Genomic DNA, 16,894 nt, shown 5'->3' on the forward strand with positions numbered 1-16,894 from the left:
CCCTCCATATGGAGCCTCCGACCACATTGTCGGATCAAGCATAAAAAGTACCACATGGTCAATCCCATTTGTGCATTGGCCATGTAGGATTTATGGTGATATGGCATTTGCAGAAGTCGGGGCATTCATACTTCTTGTGCTTCGCCGAGCAGTACAGAGCTGTTGTGAAGGAAGTTGTCAAGGAAGTGAGTTTGTGTTTATACAGAATCCCCACCCACTCCTACCGTCAACCAATCATGTCAATGCGGAACTACACTGAGCTATACAGACCCTCAGCGTTCAAATAAAAATTGGGAGGCGCACGGCAATGCGGTATGGAGCTCAATTTGGCGCTCCACAATTGTGTCACACTCCATATGGAGCATCCAAACACATTTTGGATCAAGCATAAATTGGCGTTTACCCAGCCATTGCGACGTGGGAAGTGCATTACAAAGACCTGAAAGTGATTACAAGTGACATTGCATGGTTTTAGTAATTTGCAAAAGATAGTCTTGGAAATTGTGAATTTCACTTATGTCATGTGTTTATGCAACTAGTAATGTTTTTTAAGGATTTACCTGAGTCCACTTCAACAGACAACCTAAGGCATGGAGAAGTTATTTTATTGTTTTAATATAATTTTTTTACCCTTTTTTCTACCCAATTGGTCGTTACAGTCTTGTCCCATCGCTGCAACTCCCGTACGGACTCGAGAGAGGCGAAGGTCGAGAGCCGTGCGTCCTCTGAATCACAACCCAGCCAATCTGCACTGCTTCTTGACACAATGCCCGATTAACCCAGAAGCCAGGCCCGCCACAGGAGTTGCTAGTGTGCGATGGGACAAGAACATCCCTGCCGGCCAAACCCTCCCCTAACCCAGATGACGCTGGGCCGATTGTGCGCTGCCCCATGGGTCTCCCGGTCATGGCCGGCTGCGACAGAGCCTGGACTCGAACCCAGATTCTCTAGTGGCACAGCTAGCACTGCAATGCAGCGCCTTCGACCACTGTGCAACTCAGGAGGCCCATGGAGAAGTTCTTTAAACTATTTTCCTGCGCGATGGCTGGATGGACTGTCTCTAAGGTTGTTACAAGGAGCTAGTAGGCAGACAATATCCGGGACATTGTCTGGCTCTAGGAGTGGACATGAAGCCAAAAGCCAGGCCATCATGACCTGTGCGACCAGCTTGGCATGGGCAAAATTTCATCTACTAAGGCAGGGTTTCCCAAATTCTGTCCTGGGACCCCCCCCCCCCCTGGGTTTGGGAAACCCTGCCTTAGATTATTCAAATAATCAAAGCTTGATGATGAGTTGGTTATTTGAATCAGCTTTGTAGTGCTATGGCAAAAACCAAAATGTGTACCCAGGGGTAGGGCCCCAGGACTGAGTTTGTGAAACTCTGCAAAAAGGCAGAAATGTGAGAATCACCAACCACCAGGACAACCTAAGGCAGTGTTTCCCAAACTCGGTCCCCAGGACTCCAAGGGGTGCATGTTTAGTTTTTTGCCGTAGCACTACACAGCTGATTCAAATAATCAACTAATCATTAAGCTTGAATGAATCTCTATAGTGCTAAGGCAAAAACCACAACATGCACCCCTGGGGGTCCCGAGGACCGAGTTTGGGAAACACTGAACTAAAGAAAGAAAATAAGATATTTTGGTGAAATATATGTCCTAAAACTATCATAGTAAATTAAGATTGTGGGCTGTAGGTGTTACTGTGAAATACAAATAATAAGGGGGAAATAAAACTCAAAACTTGTAAACCATAGAACATGCAATACAAAAAAGAATGCCCTTATTTCTAGTATGTAGATTATTTAGCGTTTATACAGTTATGAAAATTAAACTACTAATCATCTCTTTACCTGAGATTTCTCTCGGCCAGCGGGTTTTGTGGTGCTAGGGGCAGGGTTGTATGGCGAATGGGTCCAATTGTTAGCTCTGTTAGCTCTCCAGCAGAGATCCCTTACTGGAACTTTGAAATGCCCGTGTGTCAATCTAAGTAACATAATAAAAAAATACCCATGAAAATATATCAGTTTAAACTAGAGATTCCTTGACTAACCTGTACCCCCGCACATTGACTCGGTACCGGTACCCCCTTTATATAGCCTCGTTATTGTTATTTTATTATGTTACTTTTTTTTTTTTTTTTTACTTTAGTTTATTTGGTAAATATTTTCTTAACTCTTTCTTGAACTTTATTGTCGGTTAAGGGCTTGTAAGTAAGCATTTCACAGCGATGTCATTTACAAAATATCCCCCAACACTCTACTCAGCAAACTGGATGTAGTCTATCACAATGCCATCCGTTCTGTCACCAAAGCCCCATATACTACCCACCACTGCGACCTGTATGCTCTCGTTGGCTGACCCTCACTACATATTCGTCGCCAAACCCACTGGCTCCAGGTCATCTATAAGTTTTTGCTAGGTAGAGCCCCGCCTTATCTCAGCTCACTGGTCACCATAGCAACACCCACCCGTAGCACGCACTCCAGCAGGTATATTTCACTGGTCATCCCCAAAGCCAACACTTACTTTGGCCGCCTTCCTTCCAGTTCTCTGCTGCCAATGACTGGAACAAATTGCAAAAATCACTGAAGCTGGAGTCTTATATCTTCCTCTCTAACTTTAAGCATCAGCTGTCAGAGTAGCTTACCGATCACTGTACCTGTACACAGCCAATCTGTAAATAGCACACCCAACTACCTCATCCCCATATTATTACTTACCCTCTTGCCCTTTTGCACCCCAGTATCTCTACTTGCACATCTATCACTCCAGTATTAATGCTAAATTGTAATTATTTTCACCTCTAGGACCTATTTATTGCCTACCTCCCTACTCTTCTACATTTGCACACACTGTACATAGATTTTTCTATTTTTCTATTGTGTTATTGACTGTACGTTTGTTTATGTGTAACTCTGTGTTTGTTGTTGTTTTTCTTTTTATCTTGGCCAGGTCGCAGTTGTAAATGAGAACTTGTTCTCAACTGACCTACCTGGTTAAATAAAGGTTAAATAAAATAAAAAAGGTTAACACCTGTTGTAAGATACAGTATCTGTTTTCTTGTATGGGCTGCCTCTCAATCCACTGCATCCGCCTATGTCGGCCTTCCGCATCTGCGGTGGAAGTTGGCTGAGCTACAGCTGTATTTGTCAGACCATGAGCCATCCTGAAAATCGGTCTTCTCAGGAAAACGTCTGTACCGTCCGAATGGTTTGGCCTACAAAACTAATATGACCACTCTATGGAAAGATGATAATCTCACGAAGGAAATATGAGACTCTCGTCTGAAGGTAACCAATACAAATGAATAGAAGTAAGTTTTGTGCCAACAAAAATAAGGAGTTAAATATGTGAGCTTTCTTATATCTCCTAGATATATAGGACAGACACTTCAAAATCTTATTCCTTATGATACTTTTTTTTACTGTCTTTTTTGCCATTTATGAATCTGTTWTTCATTCAGTGGAGGCTGCTGAGGGGAGGACGGCTCATAATAATGGCTGGAACGGAGCACATGGAAACCATGTGTTTGATGTATTTGATACCATTCCACTGATTCTGCTCCAGCTATTACCACAAACCTGTCCTCCCCAATTAAGGTGCCACCAACCTCCTGTGTAATTCAATGTGGGTCTATGGGCTATAGTAGTAAAGGGCAAATTCAAGATTTTATCAAATCATTTTCTTTTTTGGGATACCTAAAGGGGTCCTAAAATTCTAAATCAAATAGCTAAATGATCGATGGCATGACCATCTTAAAACAATTCCATGTTAGCTTTGTAGAACCCTCCCCCCAACGGCTTAGACTTTTTATCAATAGTTTGTTTCTTTGTTGCTATTGTTACGTTTCGAACACACCGACAGCGTCATTGCGCAAAATAGTACACAGCATCATCTGGATATGTATGCAACAAAAAAATCAACATTCACCTTCTGCTGCCATTTCTGTCAAGCCGTCTACACATAGTTTGACGCATACGTTTGATAAATCCAACATATGCACCACACCGAACGCACTGCAACTGCCACTGCAGCGCAATGCTGCAAGGCAAACACAGCGTTTCATTGGAAATGAAGGTAATTCTGGTGTACCAAAAGGCAATGACGCTATCGGTGTGTTCGAAGCATTAGCCATTCAAAATGTACAGGCCTACAGTGTTCATGTTTAATTACTATAGTAATAATTATAAATGTATTCATTAATGTGTAATTGTGTATTCGTCATTCAGATGCAACTGATTGAATATAAGAAACACTGAGACATGTGTTTTCCTCTGATAAATGCTGAAAATGTATGTTTTGAAAAAGTCCTCCCAAGTCCCAACAATCAAACTTTGTCCCAACAATAAATAAATAAATTCAATGTTATATGTGTTTTCTATGGTAATACTCTTACGCATTAAGAGTGAATGTGTCTAAGAAGAACCACTAGATGTCTCTGCCTGTCCAATTTCTCTTAAAAGCTGTGACAAAATGTTCCCTGCTCACATGCAGTAATTCAGTAGCCGTTGCAGATCTTATTCAGGGCAGAAATAGAGATTTGTTCACTGAAGTATCTTGTTGTGTTTTTTTATGAAGCAACATGCTGACTGTTATTCTGACCCTAAGTACCTAACTTACAAAAGCAGTATTAGTGCTTTAAGTACTACATCTACATATCTATATCATGACATATTCCTTTTGATATGAAGGGCCGTGTATAAAATATGACTTGCTGATTTTTGACCTAATTTGATAGAGAGACTAGTTTGTATAAATGGCAATGATGAGATGAAGCGACAAGGCCCACTGTGACTATTGTTCCTGTGGCAGTCTCCTGTGGTTGTGTGGATGTGTACTGTAGATACTTTAATTGCTGTCAATCCCCTGTGTCGACCAAACAGATGGAATGTAACATGGAGTTGTGTGAGCTGTATGTTTAGCTAAACCTGACGTCGTTTCCGAGTCTCAGAGTGTTAAACGTGGAGGTGTGTTGGCTTTGAGATTTGAGATCAGACAGAGAAGGATTTGTAGTTACTTAGTTATCTCAGATGATGTAGTGGGGTGCGTAATTAGCGGCAGAGAAGTCAGGCGCAGGAGAGCAGAACTGGGTAATAACCRGAGATTTATTAAGCAAAAACCAACTGCATCCAGAACAACAAGATAAATGGGCACAAAAATAACCCGTCGGGCGCTCACGGGGAACGTGCACAAGCACTACAATAAACAATCCTACACAAAGACATGGGGGGAACAGAGGGTTAAATACACAACAAGTAAATGAGGGAATTGAAACCAGGTGTGAGGAAAAACAAGACAAAACTAATGGAAAATGAAAAGTGGATCGACGATGGCTAGAAGACCGGTGATGCCGACCGCCGAGCATCGCCCGAACAAGGAGAGGACCCGACTTCGGAGGAAGTCGTGACAGTACCCCCTCCCCCTTGACGCGCGGCTCCAGCMGCGCGCCGACGCCGGCCTCGGGGACGACCCGGAGGGCGAGGCGCAGGGCGATCCGGATGGAGACGGTGGAACTCCCGCAGCATTGAAGGGTCCAACACGTCCTCCACCGGAACCCAGCACCTCTCCTCCAGACCGTACCCCTCCCACTCCATGAGGTACTGAAGGCCCCTCGCCCGACGCCTCGAATCCAGTATAGAGTGGACGCAGTACGCCGGGGCCCCCTCGATGTCCAGAGGGGGCGGAGGAACCTCCCGCACCTCAGACTCCTGGAGCGGGCCAACCACCACTGGCCTGAGGAGAGACACATGGAACGAGGGGTTAATACGGTAATCGGGGGGAAGCTGTAACCTATAACAAACCTCGTTCACTCTTCTCAGGACTTTAAATGGCACCACAAACCGCGGGCCCAGCTTCCGGCAGGGCAGGCRGAGGGGCAGGTTTCGGGTCGAGAGCCAGACCCGGTCCCCCGGTGCGAACACCGGGGCCTCACTGGGCGGTGTCCCATGTCTCCTCCACTCGCCTGAACCAGTCGTCCACCGCAGGAGCCTCGGTCTGACTCTGATGCCAAGGCGCCAGAACCGGCTGGTACCCCAGTACGCACTGGAAGGGGGAGAGGTTAGTGGAGGAGTGGCTGAGCGAGTTCTGAGCCGTCTCGGCCCAGGGCACGAACACTGCCCACTCCCCCGGCCGATCCTGGCAATACGACCGCAGAAACCTACCCATATCCTGGTTCACTCTCTCCACCTGCCCATTACTCTCGGGATGAAACCCCGAGGTAAGGCTGATTGAGACCCCCATACGTTCCATGAACGCCTTCCAGACCCTCGAGGTGAAATGGGCACAAAAATATCCCGTTGTGCGCTCACGGGGAACGTGCACAAGCACTACAATAAACAATCCCACACAAAGACATGGGGGGAACAGAGGGTTAAATACACAACAAGTAAATGAGGGAATTGAAACCAGGTGTGAGGAAAAACAAGACAAAACAAATGGAAAATGAAAAGTGGATCGACAATGGCTAGTAGACCGGCGACACCAACCGCCGAGCGCCGCCCGAACAAGGAGAGGACCCGAATTCGGCGGAAGTCGTGACAGATGAGGCAGTAGGCACAACTCATATGAGTAATACCTGCCAAGCAAAAACTAGGCTTTATACAACATTTTCAACACTGAGCAGAAAGCTAGAATTATATATCGCTGTATTGGGAGAAGTGACTAAATATGCAGTGTTGAGCAAACATTATGTGATGACACCTTGCATGTTTTGATAAAGTAGCCACATTCCCTATACAATAAATGTATCATAATTACAGTTATAGGGATCTCTATCCAATCTACCCAGGGACATTTCAAGTACAAGTGGACTCTTATTAGTCTTGTGTTTGTGTGTGTGTGTGTGTGTGTGATTTCTAAGATATCTACAGTATTCATTTGGCAGATGAAATACCTATGTCCATGACTGCAAGATTTCCAGCTCTCATACACTCACATGTCTGGCACCGGGATGACTGGGGTCTATGGTCGATAATGTTCCTGAGGCATTACTTCAGTGCCGCTGGGTGTCTGTGGGTATTTATGGAAGCAGTGTTGACTATGTTACATTTGATACTGTTGACCTGTTATTACTGGCACAGACAAAAGGACAAAGGAAGTGACAGAATCTAATGGTGTTTATTTCAATTTTTGCACCCCTGCGAGTCATACAATTATTAATTTAATTCAACAACAAAAACTTGAATACATTCTGTCTGTCCTCCTCATTCCACCACAAGCACAGGTTTCATTGAATGAGTCATTTCTGTTTACTACGCCACCCCACATGGTAATAAGATAAAGAATAGTGGAATAATAATGGTGAAATGATGTTGATTGGATATGAAGTGTCAACTAGGATAATGTACGTAGGCTAGTATCTGATGCATTCTCTTTGCTATCTTTGTATCTAAGATAATCGTGTAGCTTAGAGTTGGTTAGAGTAATTATTCGGTTAAGTATAGTACTGCTATAGTACTGCTGGCGGTGATGATCTTGACATTGATACTCTGAAGCTTTGTCATCATGTCGTAAATCATGTCGTAAATCCCTACTGTATCGGTTACAAATCATCACCTGACAACATGTGCGTTTAGTAACAGAGAACACCTTATATGGAATTGATACTTGATGTATGACATCTTTCTATAATTACATAGAACACAGGTCTCTCATAGAGCAGTCTGTCATTTTAAATGCACTTTCTTTCTCCTTTCCCTCAGAGCCAAGGATGGGTTAGCCATCAATCAGTTATCGTTATACTTACCCTGTGTCATATGTGAGCTAAAGCCATGTAATAAGACCAGGCTTATTCATCAGTGTCATGTTGCAGCTGTCCTTGGTAGTCCTAAATGAACTCATGACATATGTGTACTTATTATAACTTATATAAACATACCAGAACGACAGTCTGATACAGACATCACTGAGGAAATGGAAGGGTAGGGGAGTATCAATTCTCATAGCAAAAAACATTATCCACAATAGTGGAATTTGCACTTTGCCTTCAAAATAAAAGCCCCTTATTGAAGGAGATGCAAACGGATACAAATAGTGGAATCATGCCATATTTGGACTAGATAATGCTAAACAAGGTTGGAGTGTTTTTATATAAATTCAACAAAAGACAATAATTAGTTAATTTAACAAAAAAAGTAATAATCAGTTAAAATGGATACATGTTAACTTCCGCGTACTTATATTTCACTGTTCAGCCTTACCTATGGATTGTGGATCAATGAAATGGAGTACCAGTCTACTCAGTGACACCCACAGAACTGTGAAGAGATTACACAAATATTAGCATTGTAGCTCATATTGCGGGACTCTGAAACCACTGTGAAATGAGCCACATTAAGCTTGCTAGTCAACCTACTAATTGTATTGGACATTCATATTGCACTGTACAGCCTTACCTATAGATTGTGGATCAATTAAATTGGGTACCAGTCTACTCATTGACACCCACAGAACACAACTGTGAAAGGTTTACACAAATGTTAGCGTCGTAGCTCTTATTGCTGACTGTGGGAAATCACTATATAGTGCAATATGAATGTCAATAAGCACAAATTAACTCATAATTTTTGGGGGTTTCATTTAGGCAAATTCCACTATTGTGGCTAATCCTTATTGTTGGTAGCTTACATAGGTGAAAGCTTGTGACTGTACATATCTGTAAAAGTATATTACTAACTAAAACTGGTACTTTTGCAATTATTTAAATTGTACCATTATGAATAGCAAATAAAAATGTATGAATTGATATAGACTGAAATCTATTGACACATAAGTGATAACGGGATCCCAAGTGGCGCAGCGGTCTAAGGCACTGCATCTCAGTGCTAGAGGCATCACTACAGACACAGGTTCGATTCCAGGCTGTATCACATCCGGCCGTGATAGGGAGTCCCGGCGTCGGCCCAGCGTCGTTCGGGTTAGGGTTTGGCCGGGGTAGACGGTCATTGTAAATAAGAATTTGTTCTTAACTGACTTGCCTAGTTAAATAAAGGTAAAAAATAAAAATAAAAAATGTAAACAAATTAACATATGTTAGATAGTTTATTACCAGATTCAAACAACATCTAAACTAGGCAAATATAATATAGCTGGACATACTGTATGCTGCCTCTGGCATAGTAAACAATCTGGTCCAGATTAGATATACTTCATATGCTGAATATTAACTTCAATATCTATGTAATGTAATCATTAAAATTGTATGAATAGGACATGATATAAAAACCTAAATTGTATATAATTAATGTAAATGATTAAGAGTTGTGCTTTATTCTATAAACTTTTCATAATGCCTTAAACGCTGACTAACTGAGTAATCAGTCTTCCCTAAAATGTGTTTTTCAATTGAGAGTTATGCTTTATAAACGTTTACAAATATCTTAAACATATAGACTGATTAAGTTATTAGTCCTACAAAATATTAATCAATAACTCAATATAAGTGATAAGTTTGGGTATTTAATAAGACAAACAAAATGTTTAACAAACAAACAAATGATAATACAACCACATATATCAAATAAAACTTAATTTATGCCTCAATCACATCATAGAAAATCATCTGAAAATAAATACTGTACATGTTTACAGAGAGCAGGGAGCAGAGGGCAGGGAGCAGAGGAAAGGAGCAGGGAGCAGAGGGCAGGGAGCAGAGGGCAGGGAGCAGAGCAGAGTGGCAGGGAGTAGGGAGCAGGGAGCAGAGAGCAGGGAGCAGAGGGCAGGGAGGAGCAGGGAGTAGAGGGCAGGGAACAGGGAGCAGAAGCCGATATGAGGATCTTATATCTCGTTCATTTCAACATGCCTTTTATTGACAATCTCTTCGTCAGGTCTCCTTTATAAACTAAATTCAGTTCATAATTAAATAATTGAAAGTTATTTTTAATTTGTGTAAAATACAATTTCAATATGGGAGCAAATCATTCAAATATATTATTTTATTTTAAAAGGTAGATTTCAATTTCAATGTACAGTCTCCTATATTGGTTCAGAAGACATCCCACCATCTTGAAAACAACTGTCATTCTTTCATGTTCGAGTGGATTGTTGTTTTATTTTACTTAAAAAATACAAATACCTCTGTCTGTCTCTCTGTCGATCTCCATGACTAGTATTTTAACGTGGAAAGGGAAACAATACATTATACACTACAGAGAATAAACTGTACCAATTCAATGCTCTGTACATTATTGCATCAGAAAGCCACAACATATTGCAGCATCGTTTCAAACTAGGGATATTACATAGATATAAATGAAAGGCCCATGGTAACCCTGCCAAACAACAGGGTGATGCAAACAGGTTAACATCAGTTTAATTTCAATTCAGTCAATTCAGTCAGCAAACTGAAATTAACTGAAGTTTAATTCCTGAATTCACAGTTTTGAAATGGAACAGACCTCATCCCTGGATACAAATGATGAACACTAATAGATTCGACCTTTTCTCTTAGAAAATAATGACTGATGATTACATAATATACTGCAGAAACAAAGTACTGTCAGGGTCTAATCCTGACTTGAGCTCTGCCCACTTAACTAACATGTTCTTGAAGAGACTTGAAGTCTCCTGTTGACATCAATGCATCTCAAGTTAAGATTCGGCCCTTATTAAGAAACCACGAGAATGGTTTCTCTCTCTGAAGTGGGGGCAATGAGAACACTATTACTAAATTATTTGTTACTATGGCTATCTACTGTAAGTTGCTGCATCAGAAGTAAAGTAAACCAATAATACAGTTTGATGATAAGAAGAGTTGTGGTGTAGAGATTCAGCTTATTGACTTACATAATACAGACAGAATAGAGACCAAAACTGCATTACTGTGTTACAGTCACTGACATCAAGCAACAACTGAAACATTTGACTGATTTCACATTACTGGGCCAGACCAAGCAGATCCAAGCCAAGCTGCACTGCTCTGGTCTTGTTATGCATCCACCGTAGTTGCTAGAACCGTGCTGGAAAGGACAATGTGAGAAGAAAATATTTAAGCCAGCTCAGTATGGTTCAGGTCGGCTCTATAGTGTGAATCAGGTATGACTGTCCTTCTGTCTGAGGGCTGTTATGATAAACACTGTCAAACACACGTAGCTAGAACTGTCCATTAATTTAATCAAATAGGAAGACTATGGGTATTCAAGTCATTCAGGAAGCGGTTTGATTCTCTTTATTATACCACAAGAATCCAATACTTAGACCCTCAGTGGTCTTAGCGGGCCCACTGAACCTCTGTGCTTCATGCCTCAGGGCAACGCACGCAGCCAGAGAAAGGTAAACAAGTTCAATCAAATAAATACACTGTTGTTTGTTGAAGCTTCGCAGTGCAGTAGTCATCTCAGTTCAGTGCATTGGGTGGGTATTGTATGTACTAGGACATCATCCAGTATGCAGTGCACTCAATGCTCCACAAGGTCAGAGGTCCCCTGGTTCTCTGCTCATGTCAGTTTCCCTCCATGTTGCCTCTGGTGCCCTCTCTATCGATACACTGGGTCGTGTTCATTAGGGTACACAGTAGCAAAATATTTTCGCAATGGGAGACAAAAACAAGCATTTCTTATTGGACGAGCTCAAATAGTACCTCACCGTTTTGCTCAGTTTCCTCCCCATTGCACTCAGGCTCTGTCCATKTTCTTCCATTCCCTGCCTACTGAACACGACCCCTGTGTCAAAACCCAGGAATCAATATGGGGTGAAGAGGATAGAGCCGGTGGTGGGCCGGACTGGCCCTGGAGCAGCCCGGAGGAAAGAGGGCATGCAGCCTGGCAGGCCGGCAGTCTGAAAGATGGAGGCGTTGGGCCGCGGATGCAGGGAAATGGAGGGGAGGGTGGTGGAGCAGAAGGGGTTGGAGAGAAACGTAGCAGGGGAGATAGGCTTCACCAGGTCCTTCTGAAGAGCCAGCTTGGCCTGGAGGAGAGGAGAGGACAATGGTTTAATGAGGGAGCAAATCTATTTATAAAGCAATTATTCTTATTGATTAGCTACAAAAAAAACAAGCTATTATTTTCCATGAGCACGAAGGCGTCTTTAAACCCACTGATGCATAAATATTCCTAAACAGTTTTAAGAAACTGCCAATAAATGTATTAACTATTAATCCCTGAAGTCTAAGCAACTGTTCCTGAGAGGCTATGATTAGGAACATAGATGATACATACGGCCAGGACTGTGGAGCTGCGTTGTTGTTTGTTGTAAGGGCTGTATTTGGGCTTCATCGGTTTCCCAGCTACTCTGTCCTTGTGCCTTCTGCTGGAGATGTGCTAAGAAAATATAACAACAAAAATCAGTGATGTTACTATGGCTGAATCCCATGGGCCCTGGTCAAATGCAGTACACTATGAAGGTTAAAGGGTGCCATTTGGGACACATTATGTTGAGCCAATATTAACAAGCTTGTAAGGTCCCTTCAAGCTGTAACAAGACAACAAGCATGGTATACAAATGCCTGTCATGAGAGACTACCTGTTTGAGCTGTATTTCTGAGTTGACGTGGACATCACAGATCTCACAATGGAACGTTTTGTTCTGTAGTCCGGAACCTTTTAGCACGTTGGTGGCCTGTACTTTGAGCTTCGAGCCTGGTCTGGGATAGGCCTTAATTGGACCTGCTCCGTTCCTTGCCTCAAGCATAGTTTTGTGCTTGGAACCTTCAGATGACAAAATAAATGGCAAAAACATAATTTCGTACATTGAGCACTGAAAATAACCATAGGTAAAACATAAAAAGAACAACATATAATTTGTTAGGATTAAAAGTAAACCAGCTTTTGTTTTCCCATCCAAAATTCATATTGGTCAGCTTGAGTTCCAACAGTTTTTTTTTCTGACCTGGGTATGACGTCTGACCTCGCTATAACTACATAACAACGTACATGTCAATGTTAGCTTACATAACAAACATCTGACATATTGTGCCCTTCTGCTTTCAAAGCAATTATGCATTTTTTTTTTTACAATAAGGTCAATATGGCGTCTATTGTGATGTTGTGGTCAAGTTGTATACTCGTTGTATAAATATCTTCTGGAAACATTTTGTTGTCTTTTTAACAACCAGAAAAAATATGTCCATATAACAACCAAAATATGACATATTTCCCATGACATCTTGATAAAAAAAAAACTCTTTACCTTGTAACAGAGTGTTGACCTTGTAAAACCAGTTTACAACCAAATTATTACAATGTGTAGTATACACTGTTTAGGGAGAGTGCTGTGTGAAAGGTATTTGTGGACATTATTGTGAGATGGGTGTTATGAGAGTTAAGGAGAGACTAAAACACAGAAACAAGCTGAAAGTCTCTGGGGGAGTAAACCTTAAAATACACACACACAGAACCACACACAACAGAACCAACAACCACACACCACAGCACACACACACACACACACACACACACACACATCACACACACACACACACACACACACCACACACACACACACACACACACACACACACACACACACACACACACACACACACAGAAGCCACAACAACACCCTCCTCAGAGGGAGTAACACTAACGTTAACACGGCAGTGATGAAACAGAAACAGATGCTGGAACACACCTGTGTTGTGGGCCTCCAGCTGCGACAGAGAGTTGACGGCCACTTTGCAAAGCGAACAGTACAGGAGCTTTTTGGCTTTTTCCTCCTCCGACTCTGGCGTGGGCTGAGTTGCTGTAGCAGCGGCAGTGGTGGGGGTCGTGAGCCCAGGCTTGGTGCTGATGCTGCCACTGCTCTTCATAACAGGCGCCTGTAGTTGTACTTGTGTAGCTGATGGGGGGCTGGCAGGCGTGGGATCACACATGACGGGATTACAGGGGCTGTGGACGGACATGGCCATTGATGCTGCCAGGGAGGAGGAGGTGGAGATGATGGGGACGAAAGCATTTGGAGAAGCAAAGGTTTTATCCGCCTCACTGGGAGGCACAGTGATTTGCTCTGAGATCAAGAAAGAGAAAGGGAAGGAGGGGGGGAGGTAGAGAGAGACACACAACATCTGACAGTTAGTCCGGGAGCGCTATGGAATATTACAACTTTTAGTGACACATTTGTTCATATTTTCATTTTGGTGCGTTGTGTAAGAGTCTGATCCCTGGAGGAGGGAGAGTTCCTCCTGTGTGTGTGTGTGTGTGTGTGTGTGTGTGTGTGCGTGTGCGTACATGAGTGTGCGTACTGTACGTGTGTGTGTGTCCATGTGTCCCTGTGTCTATGTTACAGAGCCTAGTCATCAATCTCTTGCCCCCCCCCTCTATTGTGACACTGAGACGCCCTTTACCTCCACCCACTCATAACTATGTTGTACCACAACACCATGGAGGACAGGGCCACAAGGCAAGGCTGCCTGAACCAACACCCACACCCCCACACGATCCCTCCACCCTTCCACCATGCCACCCTTCCACCCCTTCCCACACGCCACACCCACCCTCCAAACCCATGATCCCACGCCCTGCATTAGGAACCCTGCACGTAGTTTTCTATGAATGTCATTCTGCATTCCTCGTCTGAGAATAGTGTGCACTTTACAATGACTTTACTATGACATCTAAAAGCTACACGTTACTACACTGGTCTATATTTGGTCTAAACTATTGTTTGAAACTTCATTAAGCCTAGCTTCATTAAGTCTGATTTCCACTAAAAGTCCTCTATGTACTCTTTGAAGCCAGTTTGTAAACTTAACATCAAATATCCTAAGATAAGGTTATCAAATACACTTGGGTCGAAATGTCTATCTGCACCAACTGGGTCTACAGCGCAGGAGCTAACGAGGGGTTAGTTATATTAGCATCCCAAAGCAACAAATTAATTCAAAGATAAGAGATGGAAGGAAACACATCAAAGAGATATTGACATATATTGGTGCCTGTTTGAATCAGTGAAACTTTGAACTGAATCTAGACCAAAAAATATTAAAGGAACATCCCTGTTTTACCCTTCCCAGGATTTCACCCAGTCAGACTCAAACCTTTAATACAATTACTCGGAAGAGAAAAAAGGTCARAGATGATTTACAGAGCTCACAATTACATCAATAATCCAGCATACTGTGTTCGTTCGTTTCAAGACATTACATAAAAGAGAGCCTCTTGMGTAAACCGCTAAAGCTAGCAAATTTAACGATTTAGTTCAGGGGTAGGCAATAAGATTCAGCCGCGGGACGATTTTTGTCAGATCACATGGTCGGGGGCCGGAATATAATGTTGCTGTCTGATGAAAACATCTTGTGTCCAAACTGAAACCTTTCAGGAAATTAAAAAAATATACCATATTTTTCCATTAACAAACATATAATTATGAAACTTCAAAAGCTATTTTGAATACATTTTCTTGGTCCTAAAGTCATTCATTGTTCAGAGGGAGATACTGCTTTCAATAAATTTAATACAAAAATTAATAATAATTGTTTCATCAAACAGCGACAATAATTATAATAATTTGTGTACTAAGCCCAAAAATATATTGTGTTTGAAAATAACAATAATTTCATACCTTAATTACTGTACATTGAGACATCACATACAGTATGTCTATTTTTTTATTCTTGGGAATACTTGGGAATAGATTTCCAAAATATATACACTACCTGTCACGATTGTCGTCGGGAGAAAGAGAGGAGGACCAAGGTGCAGCGTGGTAAGTGTTCATCTTTTTAATAGAACGACTGAACACTGAACAAAAACAACAAAAAAAYGACAAACTAACAGTCCTGCAAGGTGAACATAGACTAACAGGAAACAATCACCCACAACACAAAAATGGAAAACAGGCTACCTAAGTATGATTCTCAATCAGAGAGAGTGGCCATCAGCCAGTGCGTATTGTGCCGGTCCAGCGTGTGTTTGGTCTCCGGTACGCCGTTTCGGCCCAGGGTATCCTGCGCCGGCTCTGTCGTGCTGTGTTCTACCGGGGCGCTGGGAGGGTGCAGTGCGTCCTATGCCTGCGCTCCGCCCGTGCCGAGCGAATGTGGGCATTGAGCCTAAGGGAAGAGTGCGAGTGGTATGCACCAGATCTCCAGTGCTCCCCCACAGCTCGGTTCAACCTGTGCCTGCCCTGGATGGTCCGAGCTAAAGTGGTCATCCAGCCTGGAGGAGTGGTGCCAAGGCTGCGCACCAGAGCTCCAGTGCTCCCCCACAGCCCGGTCCATCCGGTGCCTCCCTCACGCACCAGGCCTCCTGTAGGTCTCCCCAGCCTGGTGGGTCCTGTGGCAGCCCCACGCACCAGGCTGTCTCTCCGTCTTCCTCCTCCAGGTTTGCCCGTCTGTCCTGAGCTGCCAGAGCCTCCGTCTGTCCTGAGCTGCCAGAGCCGCCCGTCAGTCAGGAGCTGCGGAGCCGCCCGTCAGTCAGGAGCTGCGGAGCCGCCCGTCAGTCCGGAGCTGCGGAGCCGCCGTCAGTCAGGAGCTGCCGGAGCCGCCGTCAGTCAGGAGCTGCCGGAGCCGCCCGTCAGTCAGGAGCTGCCGGAGCCGCCCTTCACTCCGGCGCTGCCGGAGTCTCCCGCCTGTCCGGCGCTGCGCGGAGTCTCCGTCTATTCGGGCCCGCTGCAAGGGTCCCCAGTCCGAGGTCGGCGGCGAGGGTAGCCGCTCCAAAGGTGCCACTTAAGTGGGCCAAGACTAGGTGGAGCGGGGTCCACGATCCCGCAACCGAGCCAGCCGCGTTGGAAGGCCCCCCCGGACCCTCCCCTTTAGAGTCAGGTTTTGCGGCCAGAGTCCGCACCTTTGGGGGGGGGGGGGGGGGGTACTGTCACGCCTGGCTATAGAGAGGTTTTTTATTCTCTATTTGGTTAGGCCAGGGTGTGACTAGGGTGGGCAGTCTATGTTCTTTTTTCTATGTTGTTGTATTTCTGTGTTTTGGCCTGGTATATGGTTCTCAATCAGAGGCAGCTGTCGATCGTTA

The 16,894-nt window shown here is 43.6% G+C and overlaps 1 protein-coding gene across 1 annotated transcript in view; it reads right to left on the reverse strand.

The window, feature by feature from the left end:
* Nucleotides 1-9,438: 9,438 nt before the first annotated feature.
* The window catches only part of LOC111977621 (zinc finger protein 385B), a 174,188-nt gene continuing 166,732 nt past the window's right edge, over nt 9,439-16,894 (reverse strand). Inside the window, exons 6-9 of the mRNA XM_070448248.1 lie at nt 13,566-13,940; nt 12,459-12,643; nt 12,155-12,256; nt 9,439-11,903 (exon numbers count right to left, since the gene is read on the reverse strand). Coding sequence (XP_070304349.1) covers nt 11,679-11,903; nt 12,155-12,256; nt 12,459-12,643; nt 13,566-13,940 — 887 coding nt within the window. The 3' untranslated portion in view covers nt 9,439-11,678. The remainder of the gene's footprint in view (nt 11,904-12,154; nt 12,257-12,458; nt 12,644-13,565; nt 13,941-16,894) is intronic.

This window comes from Salvelinus sp. IW2-2015, linkage group LG2, assembly GCF_002910315.2.
Source record: "Salvelinus sp. IW2-2015 linkage group LG2, ASM291031v2, whole genome shotgun sequence".
Lineage (NCBI taxonomy): Eukaryota > Metazoa > Chordata > Actinopteri > Salmoniformes > Salmonidae > Salvelinus > Salvelinus sp. IW2-2015.